This window comes from Dreissena polymorpha, chromosome 14 (assembly GCF_020536995.1).
Source record: "Dreissena polymorpha isolate Duluth1 chromosome 14, UMN_Dpol_1.0, whole genome shotgun sequence".
Classification (NCBI taxonomy): domain Eukaryota; kingdom Metazoa; phylum Mollusca; class Bivalvia; order Myida; family Dreissenidae; genus Dreissena; species Dreissena polymorpha.
In genome coordinates, this window is record NC_068368.1 from 14,657,966 (window position 1) to 14,676,900 (window position 18,935).

Sequence of the window (18,935 nt, forward strand, 5' to 3'; positions counted from 1 at the left end):
GTGTGATGTCACACATTTGTTTAAAAAAAATGTATAATTTATCTTTATTTCTTTAGTAGAATTTAAAAATAATTTTCAAAAATTTGTGAAACATTTGAATTAGTTTTACGTCAAAATAAAACGAATTGCGTATCTCCTGATTCTGTTGTTCGAATGTTTAATAGGCAACTTGGCTGGGCCGGCTTATTCAATAGGCACAACCTCCACACAGATTTCAATGACGAAATAATTGGACTGTTCCATTTTAGTTAGTAAAGGGTTGAAAGAAAATCTAAATTATAATTTCGTTTTTATTAGAGGTTAACACGTGGATAAATATTCCTACTGCTCATCGTAACAACCCTACAGTTATAAAAGCCTGTAATGTGAAAGTTCTTTTACCGGTAAGTGAAATTTTAATACGGTTTAATAATGAATTGAGTTTTAGATTAAATTTAAATTAAGTATTAATTTTTAAAAAAATGTTCGAAATGAGTTTGTTACGTACTTTAAGGGAGGGGGTCCAAGATTTTGTAACAGTTTGTGACATGCCGGGGTAAAAATGGTCAAAAAAAGTGTGACATGCATTATCAACGACCCCTTGGTGTGAAATTCATACACAACACGGAGTGTATATTGACAGGAGATGAATCGAGTATTTGACCCTTACTTTAGTAAATTCAATCTTATGCAAAAACTATTCATCCGATTTTATTGGTTTATACGTTATCTTGTTGCTTATTAATTCCTCTTTCAAAAAAATATAACTTTTAGTATATTCCTGTTGTTATTAATGGATTTATAGCGAGTTAAACACAAGAAATACAAATTTTATGTTTTACCACCGCGCGTTTTAACGTGTCGTGGCTATCGATCTTTTACGATTAGCGTACAGCGAAGCGCCGAGGTTATACATTTTGATGTACCCACTCACGTCTTTTGTTAAATTATAGTTTCATTTCTCGGCCGATTTTGACAAATTATATATCATTAGAAAGCTTACGTTACGCAGTAAACAGATATATCAATATATATTAAGTTTTTCTTCTGATTTCGACAGCCCGGCGAGTTATAACTTTAACTTTTGCAAATATCATACCGTTTTGGAGTTTTAGAATCTAGATTTACGGTTGACATGTTCGTACTTAATACCAATTTGTAGCGTTTATATTTGGAGTTCAGTTTTAAAAATTACATCTTGCTTAGGAGAAAAGAATTCTGTATACGATAGAAAAAAATTTTGTTTAAAAACCAAAGTAATTAAGGAATGAAGGCGGGAAAATGTAGCGCGCGTTCCTAACGCACTGAACTGATGCTACGGTCTTGGCGATTATGCTTTTGTTTAGAAATCGGCCATTGAATTTCTTTTGCCATCTTATTATATTTTTTATGGAATATATTGTAGTATTTTGTTCACGAAACATATCAATAAAGCTTATTATAAATGAATCTTAATAAATTAACGATTTCAGCTCTTGTTTATAACACAGAAAGGTTGTAAAATTTATGATGAAACAGCGTATATAGCGGACCCTCTCGATATTATTCGGCTTTGCATGCATACTTGAAATAAAATGGGTGTCAAAAACATTCATCGTTTGCTGTTTATTATCAACAAGGTAATTATGTATAATTATTTGAAATGTTATTTACCTTAAATTATCAATTTATTAAAGATTCTTGAAAATCACGGTCCGTGTTACGCGGGTCATTTCGTATTTTGACATCAGGGCATCATGTCCAACTATTGAAAATCAGATTTTTTCACCGGGACGATGACGGCTTGGATTTAGACAGGCAGACAGATAGTTTATTCAGACTTAAACAACAGTACATCGTCTTCAACTCAAATATATAAATTATTTTTAGACGAATTGTTAGGTGATTACACATATAGCAGTGATGATTCTGAGAATGTTGCCATGTTTCTTATCCGTGTATTCTAGAGTCCATGGTTTGAGCATTTTTATCGCGGTGTTCAAAAAAAGATATCTCAATAATCTTGTTTATTGATAGATCTGTGGTTTTATTGCCCCTGTGTTCAGCACAAACCAATTATCTCGTTATGATCAGATACTGTGCCGACCAATACTAAATAACACTATGGTGTCATACGCCACAGCAGGGACCTATACTTGTATATTGGTCCCTAACCACAGGTGGCAATGTCTGGTCAGATTACACTTTTTATGATACCTCCATGTCTTCTCGTGGTATTAGTGGTCATTTCTTGGAGTAATGTAACGCCCAATACTCAATTTTGCGTTTATGAGATATGTAGCGTATTGAAAACATTTATAGTCATCTGCCCATACAGATTGCCATAAACTAAATACTGTATAGATGTCAGCCAGCTAAATCACAATAATTATAAGTGCTTAATACCTATACATGTACATTTTAAACATTTAAAAAATCTTATACTTAACATTTGACGTATTTAGCGGGTACCGGTAAAAAAACTCCGTCATTTCGTAGTCCTATAGTGTATGAATAATCTTTCCGAAAAATACAAATAATACAGTGTTTTAATTTAGAATTCTATATATTTATAACTCTGTTAACTTATAAAGATATTTCAATATACATGCATAGACAGTTGACCGTGATTTTCAAGAATCTTTAAATAATTTTAATTAATTTATAATTTATGGTTAATAACCTTTCATATAATTTTACATAATTACCTTTTTGATAATAAACAACAAACGATGAATGTTTTGACACCCATTATATTTGAAGTATGCAAAGCCGAAAAATATCAAGAGGGTCCGCTATACATTTGTATACGCTGTTTCATCATAAAATTAACACCCTTTCTGTGTTATAATCAAGAGCTGAAATCGTAAATTTATTAAGCTTCATTAATACTTAGCTTTATGGATATGTCTCTAGAACAAAATATTTCAATATATTTCATAAAAAATATAATAATCATGGCAAAGGAAATTCAATGGCCGGTATCTAAACAAAAGCATAATCGCCAAGACCGTAGCATCAGTTCAGAGCGTTAGGAACGCGCGCTACATTTTCCCGCCTTCATTCCTTAATTACTTTAGTTTTTAAACAATTTTTTTTTCTATCGTATACAGAATTCTATTCTCCTAAGCAAGATGTTATTTTTAAAACTGAACTCCAAATATAAACGCTACAAATCGGTATAAAGTACGAACATGTCAACCGTAAATCTAGATTCTAAAACTCCAAAACGGTATGTTATTTGCAAAAGTTAAAGTTATAACTCGCCGGGCTGCCGAAATCAGAAGAAAAACTCAATATATAATGATATATCTGAAAACTACGTTACGTTAGCTTTCTAATGATATATAATTTGTCAAAATCGGCCTAGAAATGAAACTATAATTTAACAAAATACGTGAGTGAGTACATCAAATTTATAACCTCGGCGCTTCGATAAAAGATCGATAGTTACGACACGGTCACGTGACTTAGACACGACAAGATATTTGGCGTAACGGTCCCGTTTCTTATCCGTGTAATCTAGAATCCGTGTACACAAGTTTAAAGCTTTAGATTTCAGAAATGTATTACACTTTATAAAGAATATAAAAGCAACCTTTGAAACCAAAAAACCTTTATTATGAAATGTAACATAAAGTATGACTGTAGAGGAGGTTTGATTTCAAAGAGAAAATACTACTATGGTTATATGTCAGTAACTATCATATAACCTACTAGTATTTTCTCATTGAAATCAAACCTCCTCTATTTAAATTTCAAAGTAAATTTATTATAAAATGTTTAACATCAAAAACACAGTTTTCACAGAAAAGTTTTATAAGCTATGACTCTAGAGGAGGTTTGAATTCAAAAGAGAAAACACTATTATCGTGCAGACCTACGACCTTCTGTATCAGTTCCATCCATTCGCGGTTTCTCTTTCCTTGTCCAATCAAAAGACGTGTTACACCCACCATCAAAAGATGAAGCATTGAGCACAATGGGTAATTGACAGATCGGGGATGTGTGTACAAGGTGATAAGAAAACATTGCCTAGGGGCTTATCTCCACTGGCGAGTAAATTAGCGCTAATCCGCTTGTGTATCAGGGGCAATAAAACACATCTGCACATTTGTATTGCAGGGAAGTGTACTGTGGGCCCTTTCATGTGAGAAAATTTGCAGTAGGCCCATTATTAAAAATCATAACTCGACAGCCAGCTGGGGGGGGGCCCGGGCCTCTGGGCCCAGTGCCTGGGTACGGGCCTGTAACATTGCAAGATGTAAAGATATGCGATGACTAATTTAGACGTGTTTACATGCTCAGAGTGGAAATCGGCAGTTCGTTAAAGTTACTGTTGCAAATTTGTATACTTTAGCATTCACCTTTGTAAAGAAGCGTGAGAGTTGTGACAAAGTTTTGTGCGTTGTGTATGCGATTTAAAAATAAAAGTAAATGTATATTTTACATTTTTAACATTTAATTTTGTAGTCATTGAACAGTTTTAATTGGACAATGGAAAAGATGAACATAAAATATCAAACCTTGTTTATTTGAACATATATTATTTGACATGTATGTATAATCTATAATTGTAACATGGAAAATATCAGCTGAATAATCAACTAGTGCAACATTTCTGTTGATAAATAATATTGGCGGTCTTTCCCTTCCATAGCTATAAAGCAATATCGCCGGTTTTAACCAAAGGAGGGGGCAATTGACCAGACCTAATTTGCGTTCATTTTTCACAAAACCGACAATATTTTGCTCTGATAGGGATTAACACAGATATATCGTAGGTCTCTTTAGAAAAGAACGTAAGTCCACCTTGTCCAATTGATATGACGCCTTATCTATGATCGCTTCGCCCACTTAATCACGTGGCTCAGCGGGTAGCAAACCTAGACAAGCTAACGCCAAAATGGCTTCATTGCCTATATACTGCATGTAGATTAACGCGATATTCCGGATTATTTTTATGGATTTTTTGACACCATATGCCACTTGTATAAGGGGTTTGTGTCATTTAATTATTCTGCGAATGCAAAAAATATACGTTTATAGAGAACATCAGCTAATTATAACGGGTTTTTCGGTACATGAATAACGCTCTCAAACGCTTGCGCGCTGACCGAAATCGAACCTGTTATTACGTGTGATGTTGGTATTAGCAATAAATTAAGACTTCTTCAACGGCATTTGCCCATGTTATTTACGAAAGATTTCCAATCGTGTATTTGACACGAAATTAACGCTTTAAACTGGGATTTCGGTGAAGTTTTACACGCTTTCTGACACCGAGTGTACCAAAATCCCACATGTTATTACGTATAAAAGTGATATTAATAATATTAAACATTGCTTATGGGACATTTATCAATCACTATAATTGAAAGTGCAAGACAGCACGATAAGTTTGGTCATTGTCATATATTAAGTAGCGCTGTATGAAGGGGAATTCAGTAAAGCTACCTGTATCAGACGCTGGCGCAGGTACCGACTTCTCCCAAGTTCGGCATTTATTGGTTATATCAGTAATAATAAAGCTTATTATGTGGCATTTATCGATTCGTTTCTATTAAAATAGAAACATATAATCGTTTTAACTTGTTTTTGACACACACAAAACTCGATTTATAACGGGGATTTCGTTAAGTTACGCAAAGTTGGTACCAATCTTCTCTATTATTCTACAAGCACACGTGATATAATTCATACTTAATAATGCGTAGTTATTTCTAACATAACATTTCCAGTTTTTTAAATAAATAAATGCTCCATAAGGGTGATCTCGGTAATTCTATACATTGAAGCTTCCACTTGCTCTTGTGAAGACCGCATTTCCGCGTTTGAAATGGTATATATTAAATTAATCTAACTTATGGATACCGAATGTCAGAGTTACATAAAACCTATTCACAACGTTTTTGCCTTATATCATTACCGCTTTTTTTTTCGAACAAATCAAACGAAACTCGTTGAAAAAAATGAGATCTAGGCATTCGATCTCAAAGGTGGATTAAAAGCGTTCATTGGTGACATCACATGTCTGCACATGTGTAGATACCGTTATTAATATAATATATCACGTGTCACCTTCTAATAACATGTATAATGGCAATAAAGTGCATTACTATCAAAGTAATAAAACACAGCACAAATAAGGCTTCATGCTGGGTTTAATTTCTCTTTAAGTAATGCAGATGAACCTCGCTTCTGTATATTAATGACCTAGTAACTGATAAAACTATTCTTTTTAAACGTGAAATATTATGTGATAATCAGATCGATAACATAAACTATTTAAATCTGCTAGTATATCCGATAAAATATATTATAATTGTCTTTGGCAGTGTTGACGTTCAGTTGTTCGTGGTGACGACCGCATGCATTTATACATCTCTTACACTTCTCAAGATCTCTTTTCGGCTTTGGAAACGATATAAATTAAATGTCGCCAACTAATCTTTCAGGATATCGATTTTCCGAGTTACATAGTCCCCATCGACACCGTTTAACCATTTTTAATCTACTTTTTTAAGAGGAAAACAAAAGAAACTCGCTAAAGTAAAAGTGAACCTATACATAGCTTGTCTAGAAAATGGCGGACAGTTCGTTGCTAACTAACGCGCCCGATTAATCGATCGCTGATTGGTAGATCTGTTCTTAGATAAGAACTTGATTGACAGGCGGCGTCATGTCAATTCCTTAACCAAACGTTACAGTCTGTTGTATGGTAACCACTGTTTACGTTCGAGATCTCTGATCACAGGGTTGATGCTATATACTGCTTCCAATTGCTGCTTTTTGGACATCCGGTCTTCACAAACGACATGACTTCTTCTCGGATTGAATTCTTGAATCGGATATCTGCCTCGGATGGCGGATTAAAATGTATTTTTAGCATTGGGTGATAACGATTGCATTTTTAACGTTGACGAAAGCGTGCGTGTAAAAAGTAAGAAAAGCAATATCTTCTTTCGTCTCCATATTTTCTATTCCAAATCTGTCATAATGCGTTTCTTTTGGGGAAAGAGTCAAGTACTACTTGTTATCGACGAAAGAAATTCAGTCTAGACCCTCGGTGTGTATTCATTTTAGAATCCGAAGAGTAGCCGTAGCCTAGTGTTTAACGCAATTCGTCCATTTGGGAATGGCGTTATACGAAAATGTTCGGTAGTCGGTAATCCACGAATCGAGTAATACGACATCGTCTCCATGACTACGTCATGGAGACGATGTCGACTTACTCACTTCGTGCAAATATATGAAATAATGTTGACGAATTTGTACGATATTTTAATAATGTATGACATAGTTATTACCCTACGGAAAATATAAATTAAAAAGGGTACAAAGGATCTAGTCCCGGCTTCGTTGATAATGGTAGTGAATCCTTGGGCAAGGCACACTGACTTAGCATGGTATTGAATTGAAACAAAAATACATTTAAAAAGATAACTTTGAACATGAACGGAGTATTTTCTATAATAAGTGGTTTCTTCTAAATGCTGATGTCTAAAGTGTTGTGTTTTTTTGCCTTTTGGGTAAGCTTTAAATGTGTAAGATTTTGTATGAGGTTGTAATGTACGTTACGTCAAATTTTGGTACACTTAAGTTTTTTATTTATCGTACCCATCTTATATACATTCATTTTCCTTGTGATCACAAGAGCGTGTAATCCTTCCCTAGTTTCACAAAATCTGCAGAAGATGACAAGATGTTCAAAGTGAAAAACTGGTTTTGCAAAACTTTCTATTTTCGTGAATTTTGAATAATCAAAGGGGGCACAATAATTTGCTTATCTTGAGCAAATTATCAATGTCTCTCTTAATTTGAAATATCGTTTGCTGCAAAGGCATTAAAAAGGTTTTGATTAAAGGAAAATGTTTGATACATGGCCCTTTGCAAGCCGAAAAAAGATGATGTAGTAAATAGACAAAGAACAGTAACTGGATTAAATAAAGCGGAATCGACTTAACACAAGTTATCTTTCTTGCTATAAGCACTATCGCCGGCTTCAGTCCAAGGCAGGTGAAAATTCAAGGTATGTCAGACTAAATGAAGGTTATTTATTTTAACAAAAGCACAATGGTTTGCTCTGATCAGGATTTACATACGTCGTCGGTCTCTTTCGAAAAGAACTTAGGTCCAGCTTTTCGGAGGCTGGAGTTACTTTCGTCTCCTCCGAGATCGACGATTTATTAATTAGTTTATCCACGCATATGAGAAAAACCCGTTCCTTAACCAAAAGTTACATTCTGCTGTATGGTAACCACTGGTTACGTTCGTGACCTCTGATACCAGGGCGGTTGATGCTGGATACGGCTTCCAATCGCTGCTTTTCGGACGTCCATTTTTCACGAACGACATGATCTCTTCTCGAAAAGTATTCTGGAACCGGATTTCTGTCTTCGATGGCGGATTGACTAGTTTATCGAAAGTCCCAAAGAATGCAAAGCTGTCCACACCGTGGAAGGCATAATGAGATTTGAACGAGCTTCCGAACGGACTCGATGGTTGTGACGTCGCAAACGTGGCTACGTAACGGTAGACGTTTGACGTGAACGCGCTCGACGCTATTAACGTCATGTAGTCAGTTGCGCAGATCGTCCGTAAGTCCGATATCATTGTATTTATCTGATAGTCGGGGGAAATCACAGTGGAGGGATACAAGTTTAGAGCAGTCTCGGAAATGACGTCATCAAATGTGCCGAGAGTTTGGCGGACATATTTTTCGTAGTTGTCGGACGGTGTAAGTGCTCGGTTTTCGGGTATATGTTGTTCTTCGTTTGCTTCCTGCGCCGTAGAACCTGTGAAAATCAACACAGTATGTAATATAAGCATGATCACGTGATTGGGTATAAATTTTCTCTGAGTTAAGAAATATGCAGCAGGCAACTTTAAAAACATCTCAACAAAAACGCAACATGTTTATGAAAAATTGTTTTGTTTTTCAAATTGAAATTGAAAATTAGCTCATCTTGAGCAAATCTTTCTTTGTCTCGGTGTGTTCAAATATATGCTGCTGAAAAGTGCGTTATGATGCGTATATATTATGGAAAGGGTTGACTAAATAGTTCTTAGAGGTGTTTAAGGCTTGTATATGGAGTAATGGGTTCAGTAGAGAATTCCATCACTGTTTTAACATTTTACCATTAACAGACAAATAACTTTTGATAATTTGCCTTTTACTGAGCAAACCCTAGTGTTTAAGAGTCTGTAGTAGACAATATGAAATGGAAGAAAATTTGATTAATCATTTCACTAGAACAAACAGCAATTCTGATGTATAAGCATCATAAGAACATTGTTTTCGGGTATGAGTTAGATTAAACATATGTGTTCATCAATAATGGCCAAATACATAGAAAAAATAACATACATTAAAGGGATTAATGTATGTTCTTGTGCATTCATAGGAACAATACATTCAACATAACATACATTTATCCAATAAAATTGCCTCAAATTCAGAGAAAATGAGACATTTAGAATGGCATACAAAGGAATTTTCTTAATTGTGATATGAAAGGAACTACGTTTCTGATCATGTGATCTGTTTAAACCAATCAAATCCATTGATTTTACAGATAAATGTTATGACTGCAATTATAAATTGGTGAAACGGATAAGAACGCAAGCTGTGCAAAATCCAAAACTTCATTCAAATACTTAACAAATCCATTAAAGACGGTATACTGATCTATCAGTACTTTTAAAAATTTGCAAACAGACTGGAGCCAATATCAGGTCCAACATATGCGGGACCTGATCTTTGCTCCAGCAGGTTTGTCTCCAGCACTTTATTTTTTTTTAAACTGATGTCAAAATTGACTTTTTTTTAAAGTTTATGCAATCGGACATTTCTAGGCGGCCATCTTGTGTCCCAGTCTGCAATTGGCTAAGTATGAAGGTAAAAAATAAGGGAATCCTTGTAAAGAGAATCAAATGAAGCAAATGATACAAATTTGATTCATAAACCCATTACCAGAAAGAACGAGATTAAACGAGTGTGTTGCAGACTACTCTATAAACTGTCAAAATGAGCAATATTTCTTTTTCCACAATTATTTCTGCGCTACCAATGCCCGTTTAAAATTGTATCTGGGACATTCCAAAATGAGTCGCTTGATGAAGAGTTCATTGGCCAGATGAACCTACCTATGATCGTCGGCACATCCCGACCATGTCCGTGTACCCAGGCTTCAAATGGCGCCTCTTTAAGTACATAGCCTAAAATTAATGAAGATATAGAGTTGAATGTTTTATCATAGAATGTCGATCGGACCTTCAGCTTATTATACTTATTATACATCATGCATCGATAGGGACGAAATAGTGTGTAATATTTTGACAGGGCGTATTAAAAATAACCCTTTCAAGATTGATTGTTGTTGGATACATGTACTTTAAACAGTAAAATTACAAAATTGGTTATTTCAGTGAACAAAATATATTTGTGTTTGTTTGGGGTGCAAACGGTAATCTGCAGCTAACATTTGAAAACAATTGAACACACATTGAGTTTGCTTACTACTTGAAATTACTCATTTTGACACATTGCTTCACTTTTTATTGAACAATAAGAGAGATTTCGATAACAAATTCTGTCACAAAGATTCCCGCGTTATTTGATTTAATGGAATAAAGAACGGTATTTCAAATGCTAGCTTTCTTCATTTTGATCAATTCAGTATGTTGAATGTATACATTAAAATCGTCTCGATGAAACGATTCCATGGAGTACCAACAACCAAGGATTTGAAAAAAGAGGGAGTACGTGTAACTGACTTGTATAGACTCAGCAACTCTGCCTTATCTCTGAGAAACTCTTTTTAGTTTAGCGCTACTAACCATCGACTATGGGCAAGGCCCCGTCAAACAGTCCGGCTGTCGGCAAAGACAATAGGTCATCCATCAACCAATAGGGGTACTCGTTCCATGGTATGCTTCTCAGCACGTCAACTTGGGTCAAGTTGTACAGGCAGTCGACATCGGAACATCCGGTGTTCTTCAAAAACGGCTCATTGTCTTTGAATGCTTGTGCCGCGGTTTTGTTCATGACCGGTGAAGCGCTTTGTAGCCATGCTTTATGGAACAGGTTCTCGGTAAGTGGAGACGCTTGCAAAGCGAAGATGGAAGTGCCTCCAGAACTCTGGCCAAACACTGTAACCTGAGAATACGAACAGATACGCAATATTTAACACAAACCAAGCCTAAAATATGGAACGCCATAGCTGCCTTAACATGGCAATGTGAATTACATGACTTTATTTACCATTATATGATCTTGATTTTACATTATATGATGTTACGTTGGCATTATATAATGATAATTTACCATTATATGATATTCACTGTTCATTATATGATGCTCACTGTACATTATATGGTGCTCAATGCCCATTATACGATGCTCAATATCCATTATATGATGCTCATGGTTAATTATACGATGGTCAATGTCCATAATATTATGCCGATTACTGTGTAGGTCTTTTGGTTTCATCATGGAACCATCATTGTTGGATTCGTTCCAAAAGAAACAGAATTTGTCAGTTTGTCGCCAGATTACGTAGCGTCCTTTTTGATCGAGACTGACGATATATGACTTAGTATAATATAATATTTTGGACCCACAAGTACAATCAGAAATCACATTTAAGCGTAGCCAACATTCGATATTTAAGGTTACAACAAACTATTCAACAGTAAATATTTTACCTTTTCAATATATAAGTTTATATATTGAGATTCACCATTCCTGTCAGCTCTATTGAAAATGACGTAACTGCTGCTTGTTATCAGTTTAAGTTACGTTATTTTCGATTGAGACTGACGATAGAAATTATTTTGGACGTGCTATTATTTGCTTTGCGTTAGTATGCAAAACCAGGTCCACGAGAAAATGAAACTAACCTGATTCGGATCACACCCAAACTTTCTCACGTTTATTTTGACCCACTTTAGAACTTCAATTTGGTCCATCAGACCATAATTCCCGGAAGTGCCAGTCGGTGAGCCAGTCACTAGCAGCTCCAATGCCATAAACCCGAAGGCATTCAGCCTGTAATTCATACTGACAAACACCACGTTCAGATCATGTGCGAGTCTGGCGGAAGGGGCATACCCAATATCCGCGTCGTTTCCGCTTCCGTACAAAAGATAACCGCCATGGATCCAGACCATTACCGGAAATGATGCATTGACATCAAGACTTGGCGTCCAAACGTTCAAATAGAGACAGTCCTCGTCACCCACAAGTTGGGAAATATTTCTATTATCCGGTTGGAAGCAGACGTTTCCTGGTACCCTGGCGTCAATTTCGCCACTCCAACAGTTACCATTAGAGACAGCCAAGGCCACGGGTGGTCTCCATCTCAACCGACCAACTGGTGGCTCCGCGTACGGAATTCCAAGGAAAGAATATCCGTGGTCCTTATAACTCCATTGTCCGGTAATTCGGCCACAAGAAACGTCTACGGATACAGACGCATTTGCGTTTCCGTTCCCGGAACCGTCAAAGAGAATAAAACATTCGCCAATATCTTTTAAAAGGAAGACAAAGAAACATGTAATCGTCGAAATTCCAACCATTGTGCAGATGGTTTGGTTCAACTCTGTTCTAGGTTTGTGGTCTACAAGTGATAAGATACAAGGTCAATATAAGAGAAAGATAGCCCCTGATCTTTCTGTCGGTGTTAGTGTGTATGAGACTCGAGGCTAGCCGACCGTTTTAGAAGCGCACCAACGATATTGCGCGCTTTATGAAGGAATCAGACTGCAATGTTTAAGCAAATTGTTCAGTATGATCGTTATGAACATTCATTCCAGACACTGATTCGAGCTTCCGTGATTACATTAAGATTTCCTCATCTTGATATATAGTATCTCACATCGCGTCAACAGATGTCCATTTATTTTGCAAGTATCGGCTAAATCAATGGTGTAAAAGGAAACCCGCAGGTACTTAACTGGCATTCAGGTCAAGACCAAACGGGAAGCGGACAACGACAACGAGCGAGGCATGGTATTGTATTGCGCATGGGGGGTTAGAGGGTTACGGTTAGGGTTAGGGGTCGGGTTTGGGTTAGGGTTAGCCTTAACCCATACCTTAACTCTAACCCGACCCCTAACCCTTATCTAACCATAACACAGGGTTATCTCCCCTATACCATGCCTCGCTCGTTGTAATTGTCCTCTTCCCAGACCTAACACTTGCGAAACATACAAAATCGACCTTACCTAAGAAGCTCAGACTCTTCACCTGATGAAAATCAAACAGGACAAGCCGGGATTTGAATTCAACTTTAAAGAAGTCATATGGTTCCGTGTCACTTTCTCTCTGCCAAGGAGGCCCCACGGATACAATCGAGTGTTCAAAATGTCTACTATTACGGATCAATGTGTGTAATTTATTTCGCTCTCAATCAGAATACTCCTGATCGCCTCATTTAAAAAAGAGAATATATTGAAGCACTCTACAAGAATGACTGGTAGTCGGATTAATATGCACGGAGTCTAGTTTGAAAGGACACATAATTGTGGGTAATCTGGACATCATTTCCTGTTTTATAGTGTATACAGATGATGCTTTTAAAACAAACCCACCAAAAAGACAATATCATCGACCTCGATCGAAAAGGACGTACGTTCAGCTTGTCACAAGCTGCACTTACGTCCTTTTCAATCGAGGCCGACGATATACTAGTAATGAAGGCATGAAGGAAAAAAGGAAAATGTGCTCTAGACGGATAAGTTTTCATTTTCTTTAAATTATTTTGAAGGTGTCAATAGAGAAAGGTTTATAGGGAGGCTCTCAAGATTTTTCCAAGATATCTAGCCTATATAAAGTCATTGGTCACATGTGAACTTAATTCACCAAATAAAACATGCCAAAAATCTACTTAAAAGGTTGTTTTCTACCCTATGACATAGGTTGCACTAAACATATATACACCAGGTAAGAAAAAATACTCGAAAATAATCTACATCAGTGGTTTTTGTGTATTTGTTTGATAAGTACTCATTCTTGATAACAAAGAGACATCAAAATATAAAGAAATAAATAAAATTTATTTGTTTCGGCCAATTGATGAAAAAAGCTCCCTTTAGTGCCACTCATACACGTTTTGATACCATTAGACGGTTAACATTGAATGTTTCATAGTTTTGCTGACGTCAAAAGACAAGGATTTCTTAGGATTCCTGACACTGACATTGTTACGTTGCCTTAATATCAAAGTCTTCGGATGCCTTTGCAGCATATGTCCGACAACCATCGACACATTGTAAATAGAGTAAATATGCACCCATTCGTGACAGATACTTGATTTTAACAACCGACTTTCGTCGGAATTTCGCGAGTTCGAAAAGCCATCGCATGATGTAACAACCTCCGTTTAACAGTGAATACAAGTATAAGTATGACCTTTCTTAACTTGATGCTAAGTATTTTTCTGAAGATAATAATAAAAAATGCTTGACGGTTGGTTTTGTCTTTTTAAAACACAGAAGAAAAATGTGGTGGGAAATACCATTATGGGATGCAGCTCTGCGTGACGTAATATTGTTGACGTGTCTGTCGAAAACGCAAACAGTATGTTGACGTTTTTATGTAGAACATTAGCGCTTAATTTGAACATTTAATTTTTAAATATAATTTGCTTTGGGAGTGGCTCTATACATGGAGTAAAGATTTCCGAAAACTTCTGAAATTAAAGTCACATAGACCTTTACTCGTGCTGTATCATAAACTCAATCTTCACTGCCAGAAAGCAAGCTGTGACGCCATGCAATGGCTTCTAGAACGCACGAAATTGCGATGAACATCTGTAGTACTAGTAAAATGTCTGTATTGGGTAGCCGTAGATCTCGAATATGCCGTGCATTCCTGTTTTGTGTGTTTGGATGGGGGGGTGGGTTTAGAGAGGGGAACTATTTTTATACATGAATAAACAAACATTCTGTATTTATGTGTTTAAAAGTTCCTGTGGTTTGACTTCAAGTTGAGTGGCTTCTTATTGCACCTGTGTATAACTTTTTGTTGAATTTATCCTTTTCTCACATGACCTTGTACAACCGCGGCTAAGTTTCTTTCGTGAAAACTACCTATCATGCAGTAACCAGTCTCATACTATCGTAATTCTAGCTTAAATGTTGTTGCATTAACTTTGATGAACCAATCACACAAACTGTAATACCTTGGTATAAGCTATTTAAACAATTGTGTGCTGTCTGCAGCAAATTGTGTTCGTTCGAGCAGAAAATGGATCAAATACCACACGAAGAACATGTGCGGTTCATGGATGGAGGGAAAGGGCGTACAATTATACATATGCACAAAGAGATCTGATTTCGTTATCCACAAATAGGGGATATCGAAATCAAAGCTTCATCTGTAGATCTTTAGCAACTTATAGTACACAGTACAGTCGATCTTGTATTAAACGACCACTCCGAAGCAAAACATGAATACCTCTGAAACCAGGTGAAGGTTTAACCGGAGCGTTCCACATGACTAGTACCCTGTATTAAGCTGTCATTTGTCTTATAGAACACATTTAAATGTATTGAAGACGGTCATATAACACAAGATTGACTTATGTTGCATTGTCTTTTTTAACAAGCACGGTATGACATTAATGCTTTTCACGGGAGTTAACAATGTCCCTCCATAACCCACTTATTGTAGAAAAGAGTAATTCGGTCATAACATACTTTCAGGAATCGAGCGATACGACATTGTCTCCATGACGTCGACATGCAAAGGCCGATCATGGACAGCACTTAACGAACCAGACGAAATAGCAACTTATCTCTGTGTACCATACACAGAACACTACAATATATCATGTGTACCATACACAGAACACTACAAGATATCATGTGTACCATACACAGAACACTACAAGATATGATGTGTACCATACACAGAACACTACAAGATATGACGTGTACCATACACTACAAGATATCACGTGTACCATACACAGAACACTTCAAGAAATGACGTGTACCATACACAGAACACTACAAGATATCATGTGTACCATACACAGGACACTACAAGATATGATGTGTACCATACACAGAACACTACAAGATATCACGTGTACCATACACAGAACACTACAAGATATCACGTGTACCATACACAGAACACTACAAGATATCATGTGTACCATACACAGAACACTACAAGATATGATGTGAACCATACACAGAACACTACAAGATATGATGTGTACCATACACAGAACACTACAAGATATCACGTGTACCATACACAGAACACTACAAGATATCATGTGTACCATACACAGAACACAACAAGATATGATGTGTACCATACACAGAACACTACAAAATATTACGTGTACCATACACAGAACACTACAAGATATCATGTGTACCATACACAGAACACTACAAGATATGATGTGTACCATACACAGAACACTACAATATATCATGTGTACCATACACAGAACACTACAAGATATCACGTGTACCATACACAGAACACTACAAGATATCACGTGAACCATACACAGAACACTACAAGATATGACGTGTACCATACACAGAACACTACAAGATATCATGTGTACCATACACAGAACACTACAAGATATCATGTGTTCCATACACAGAACACTACAAGATATTACGTGTACCATACACAGAACACTACAAGATATGACGTGTACCATACACAGAACACTACAAGATATGAAGTGTACCATACACAGAACACTAAAAGATATCATGTGTACCATACACAGAACAATACACGATATCATGTGTATCATACACAGAACACTACAAGATAGAATGTGTATCATACACAGAACACTACAAGATATGATGTGTACCATACACAGAGCACTACAAGATATCATGTGTACCATACACAGAACACTACAAGATATGATGTGTACCATACACAGAATACGACAAGATATCACGTGTATCATACACAGAACACAACAAGATATGATGTGTACCATACACAGAACACTACAAGATATGATGTGTACCATACACAGAACACTACAAGATATGACGTGTACCATACACAGAACACTACAAGATATCATGTGTAACATACACAGAACACTACAAGATGTCATGTGTACCATACACAGAACACTACAAGATATCATGTGTACCATACACAGAACACTACAAGCTATGACGTGTACCATACACAGAACACAACAAGATATCGTGTGTACCATACACAGAACACTACAAGATGTCAAATGTACTTTACACAGAACACTACAAGATATCATGTGTACCATACACAGAACACTACAAGATATTATGTGTATCATACACAGAACACTACAAGATATCATGTGTATCATACACAGAACACTACAAGATATGACGTGCATCATACACAGCACACTACAAGATATCATGTGTACCATACACAGACCACTACAAGATATCATGTGTACCATACACAGAACACTACAAGATATCAAGTGTATCAAACACAGAACACTACACGATATCATGTGTATCATACACTGAACACTACAAGATATTACGTATACCATACACAGAACACTACAAGATATCATGTGTACCATACACAGAACACTACAAGATATCACGTGTACCATACACAGAACACTACAAGATATCACGTGTACCATACACAGAACACTACAAGATATCACGTGTACCATACACAGAACACTACAAGATATTACGTGTACCATACACAGAACACTATAAGATATCATGTGTACCATACACAGAACACTACAAGATATCATGTGTACCATTCACAGAACACTAAAAGATATCATGTGTACCATACACAGAACACTACAAGATATCACTTGTACCATACACAGAACACTACAAGATATCACGTGTACCATACACAGAACACTACAAGATATCATGTGTACCATACACAGAACACTACAAGATATCATGAGATTTTCTGACACAGACAAGTCTGTGACCGACTTACCAACACCATGGAGGAATTGAAAATTGTCTGTGTTCTACTAGTTTTAATTTCATGTTGGTGTGTTACACTTTACGCCTGTTAGTTTTGTGAATGGTTTATGAAATCCGACATATCGAGACTCCACTGTAGCTGAATTATGTTAAAAATAACGTTAAAATGAACCAAATTGCATCAAATAAACCTGCCATTTTGCCCATGACTACTTGTGAACATGGTTTTGAATATCAGTAGTAAACGACTAAAGAAATCGTAAAGGCTGTTATTGCCTGTAATAAGCAATTGCTCTCTTTGTTTCAATGTTTTCTACTAGATAATTGTCATTTTTCATCATCTGCTTTCCATTTTAAAAACTCTTAAATAACCACATGAAGTAGAGGAACGTATCGTCCACCTCGATCGAAAAGGACGTACATCCAGCTTTACCAAGTTGTAAGTACGTCCTTTTCGATCGATACGTACGATATGTTTCTTGTTTTACAGTGTGTCAGGGTTGTGCAGATACCTCAGAATGTTCGGACAAATGTACGGACGGATACCATGAACAGTGCATAAACTCCGCCTGCTCCTGTTATACACGTGAGTTACAAATGAAAAACAACAACAATAGGCCGTATGCGTATGTCGTCGATTTCATTAAAAAGGAGATAACTGTCTGTTATTTGTTCCAATCTGAAGTTACATCCTTTTTTAATGAAACCGACAATATCTGAGTGTGTTTGTTGTGTTTGCAGAAAGTCTTATCCATCAACTACCTGTAAATTAGTTATTTGTTTAATCTGTTCGCGCTTTTGTTCTCATGAAACCTGTTTATTGGCTGACTTAATGGAGCGGCAGGGAACAAGACACAAACGATTTCAAAACGTTCGTATAATTATCCCCACGCTTTTCAAAAAAGATATTGTGGTTATCTCCGGCGTCTGTCCGTCCGTCCTGGCCACTATCTCCTCCTACACTATAAGCACTAGACCCTTGCAACTTACACACATGGAAG

At 36.4% G+C, this 18,935-nt stretch overlaps 1 protein-coding gene across 1 annotated transcript; it reads right to left on the bottom strand.

Annotated features, from left to right (window-relative positions):
- Window positions 1–8,001: 8,001 nt before the first annotated feature.
- On the bottom strand, window positions 8,002–12,599 carry LOC127858482 (neurotactin-like). The gene is made up of 4 exons (XM_052395670.1): window positions 11,866–12,599; window positions 10,801–11,119; window positions 10,108–10,179; window positions 8,002–8,756 (listed from the first exon to the last, which is right to left on the bottom strand). Exons 1-4 carry the CDS (start codon window positions 12,541–12,543, stop codon window positions 8,152–8,154), a joined length of 1,674 nt encoding a protein of 557 aa, XP_052251630.1. The 5' UTR covers window positions 12,544–12,599; the 3' UTR covers window positions 8,002–8,151.
- Between the last annotated feature and the right edge of the window lie 6,336 nt (window positions 12,600–18,935).

Bases quoted from the DNA above. Each gene is read 5' to 3' on its own strand.
- LOC127858482 (XM_052395670.1), bottom strand. From the start codon at position 12,543: ATGGTTGGAATTTCGACGATTACATGTTTCTTTGTCTTCCTTTTAAAA. The intron at 10,180-10,800 runs GTTAGTAGCGCT...CATTAATTTTAG, and splicing joins GGCCTTGCCCATAGTCGATG to GCTATGTACTTAAAGAGGCG. The intron at 8,757-10,107 runs GTAGGTTCATCT...TGATTTTCACAG, and splicing joins GGATGTGCCGACGATCATAG to GTTCTACGGCGCAGGAAGCA.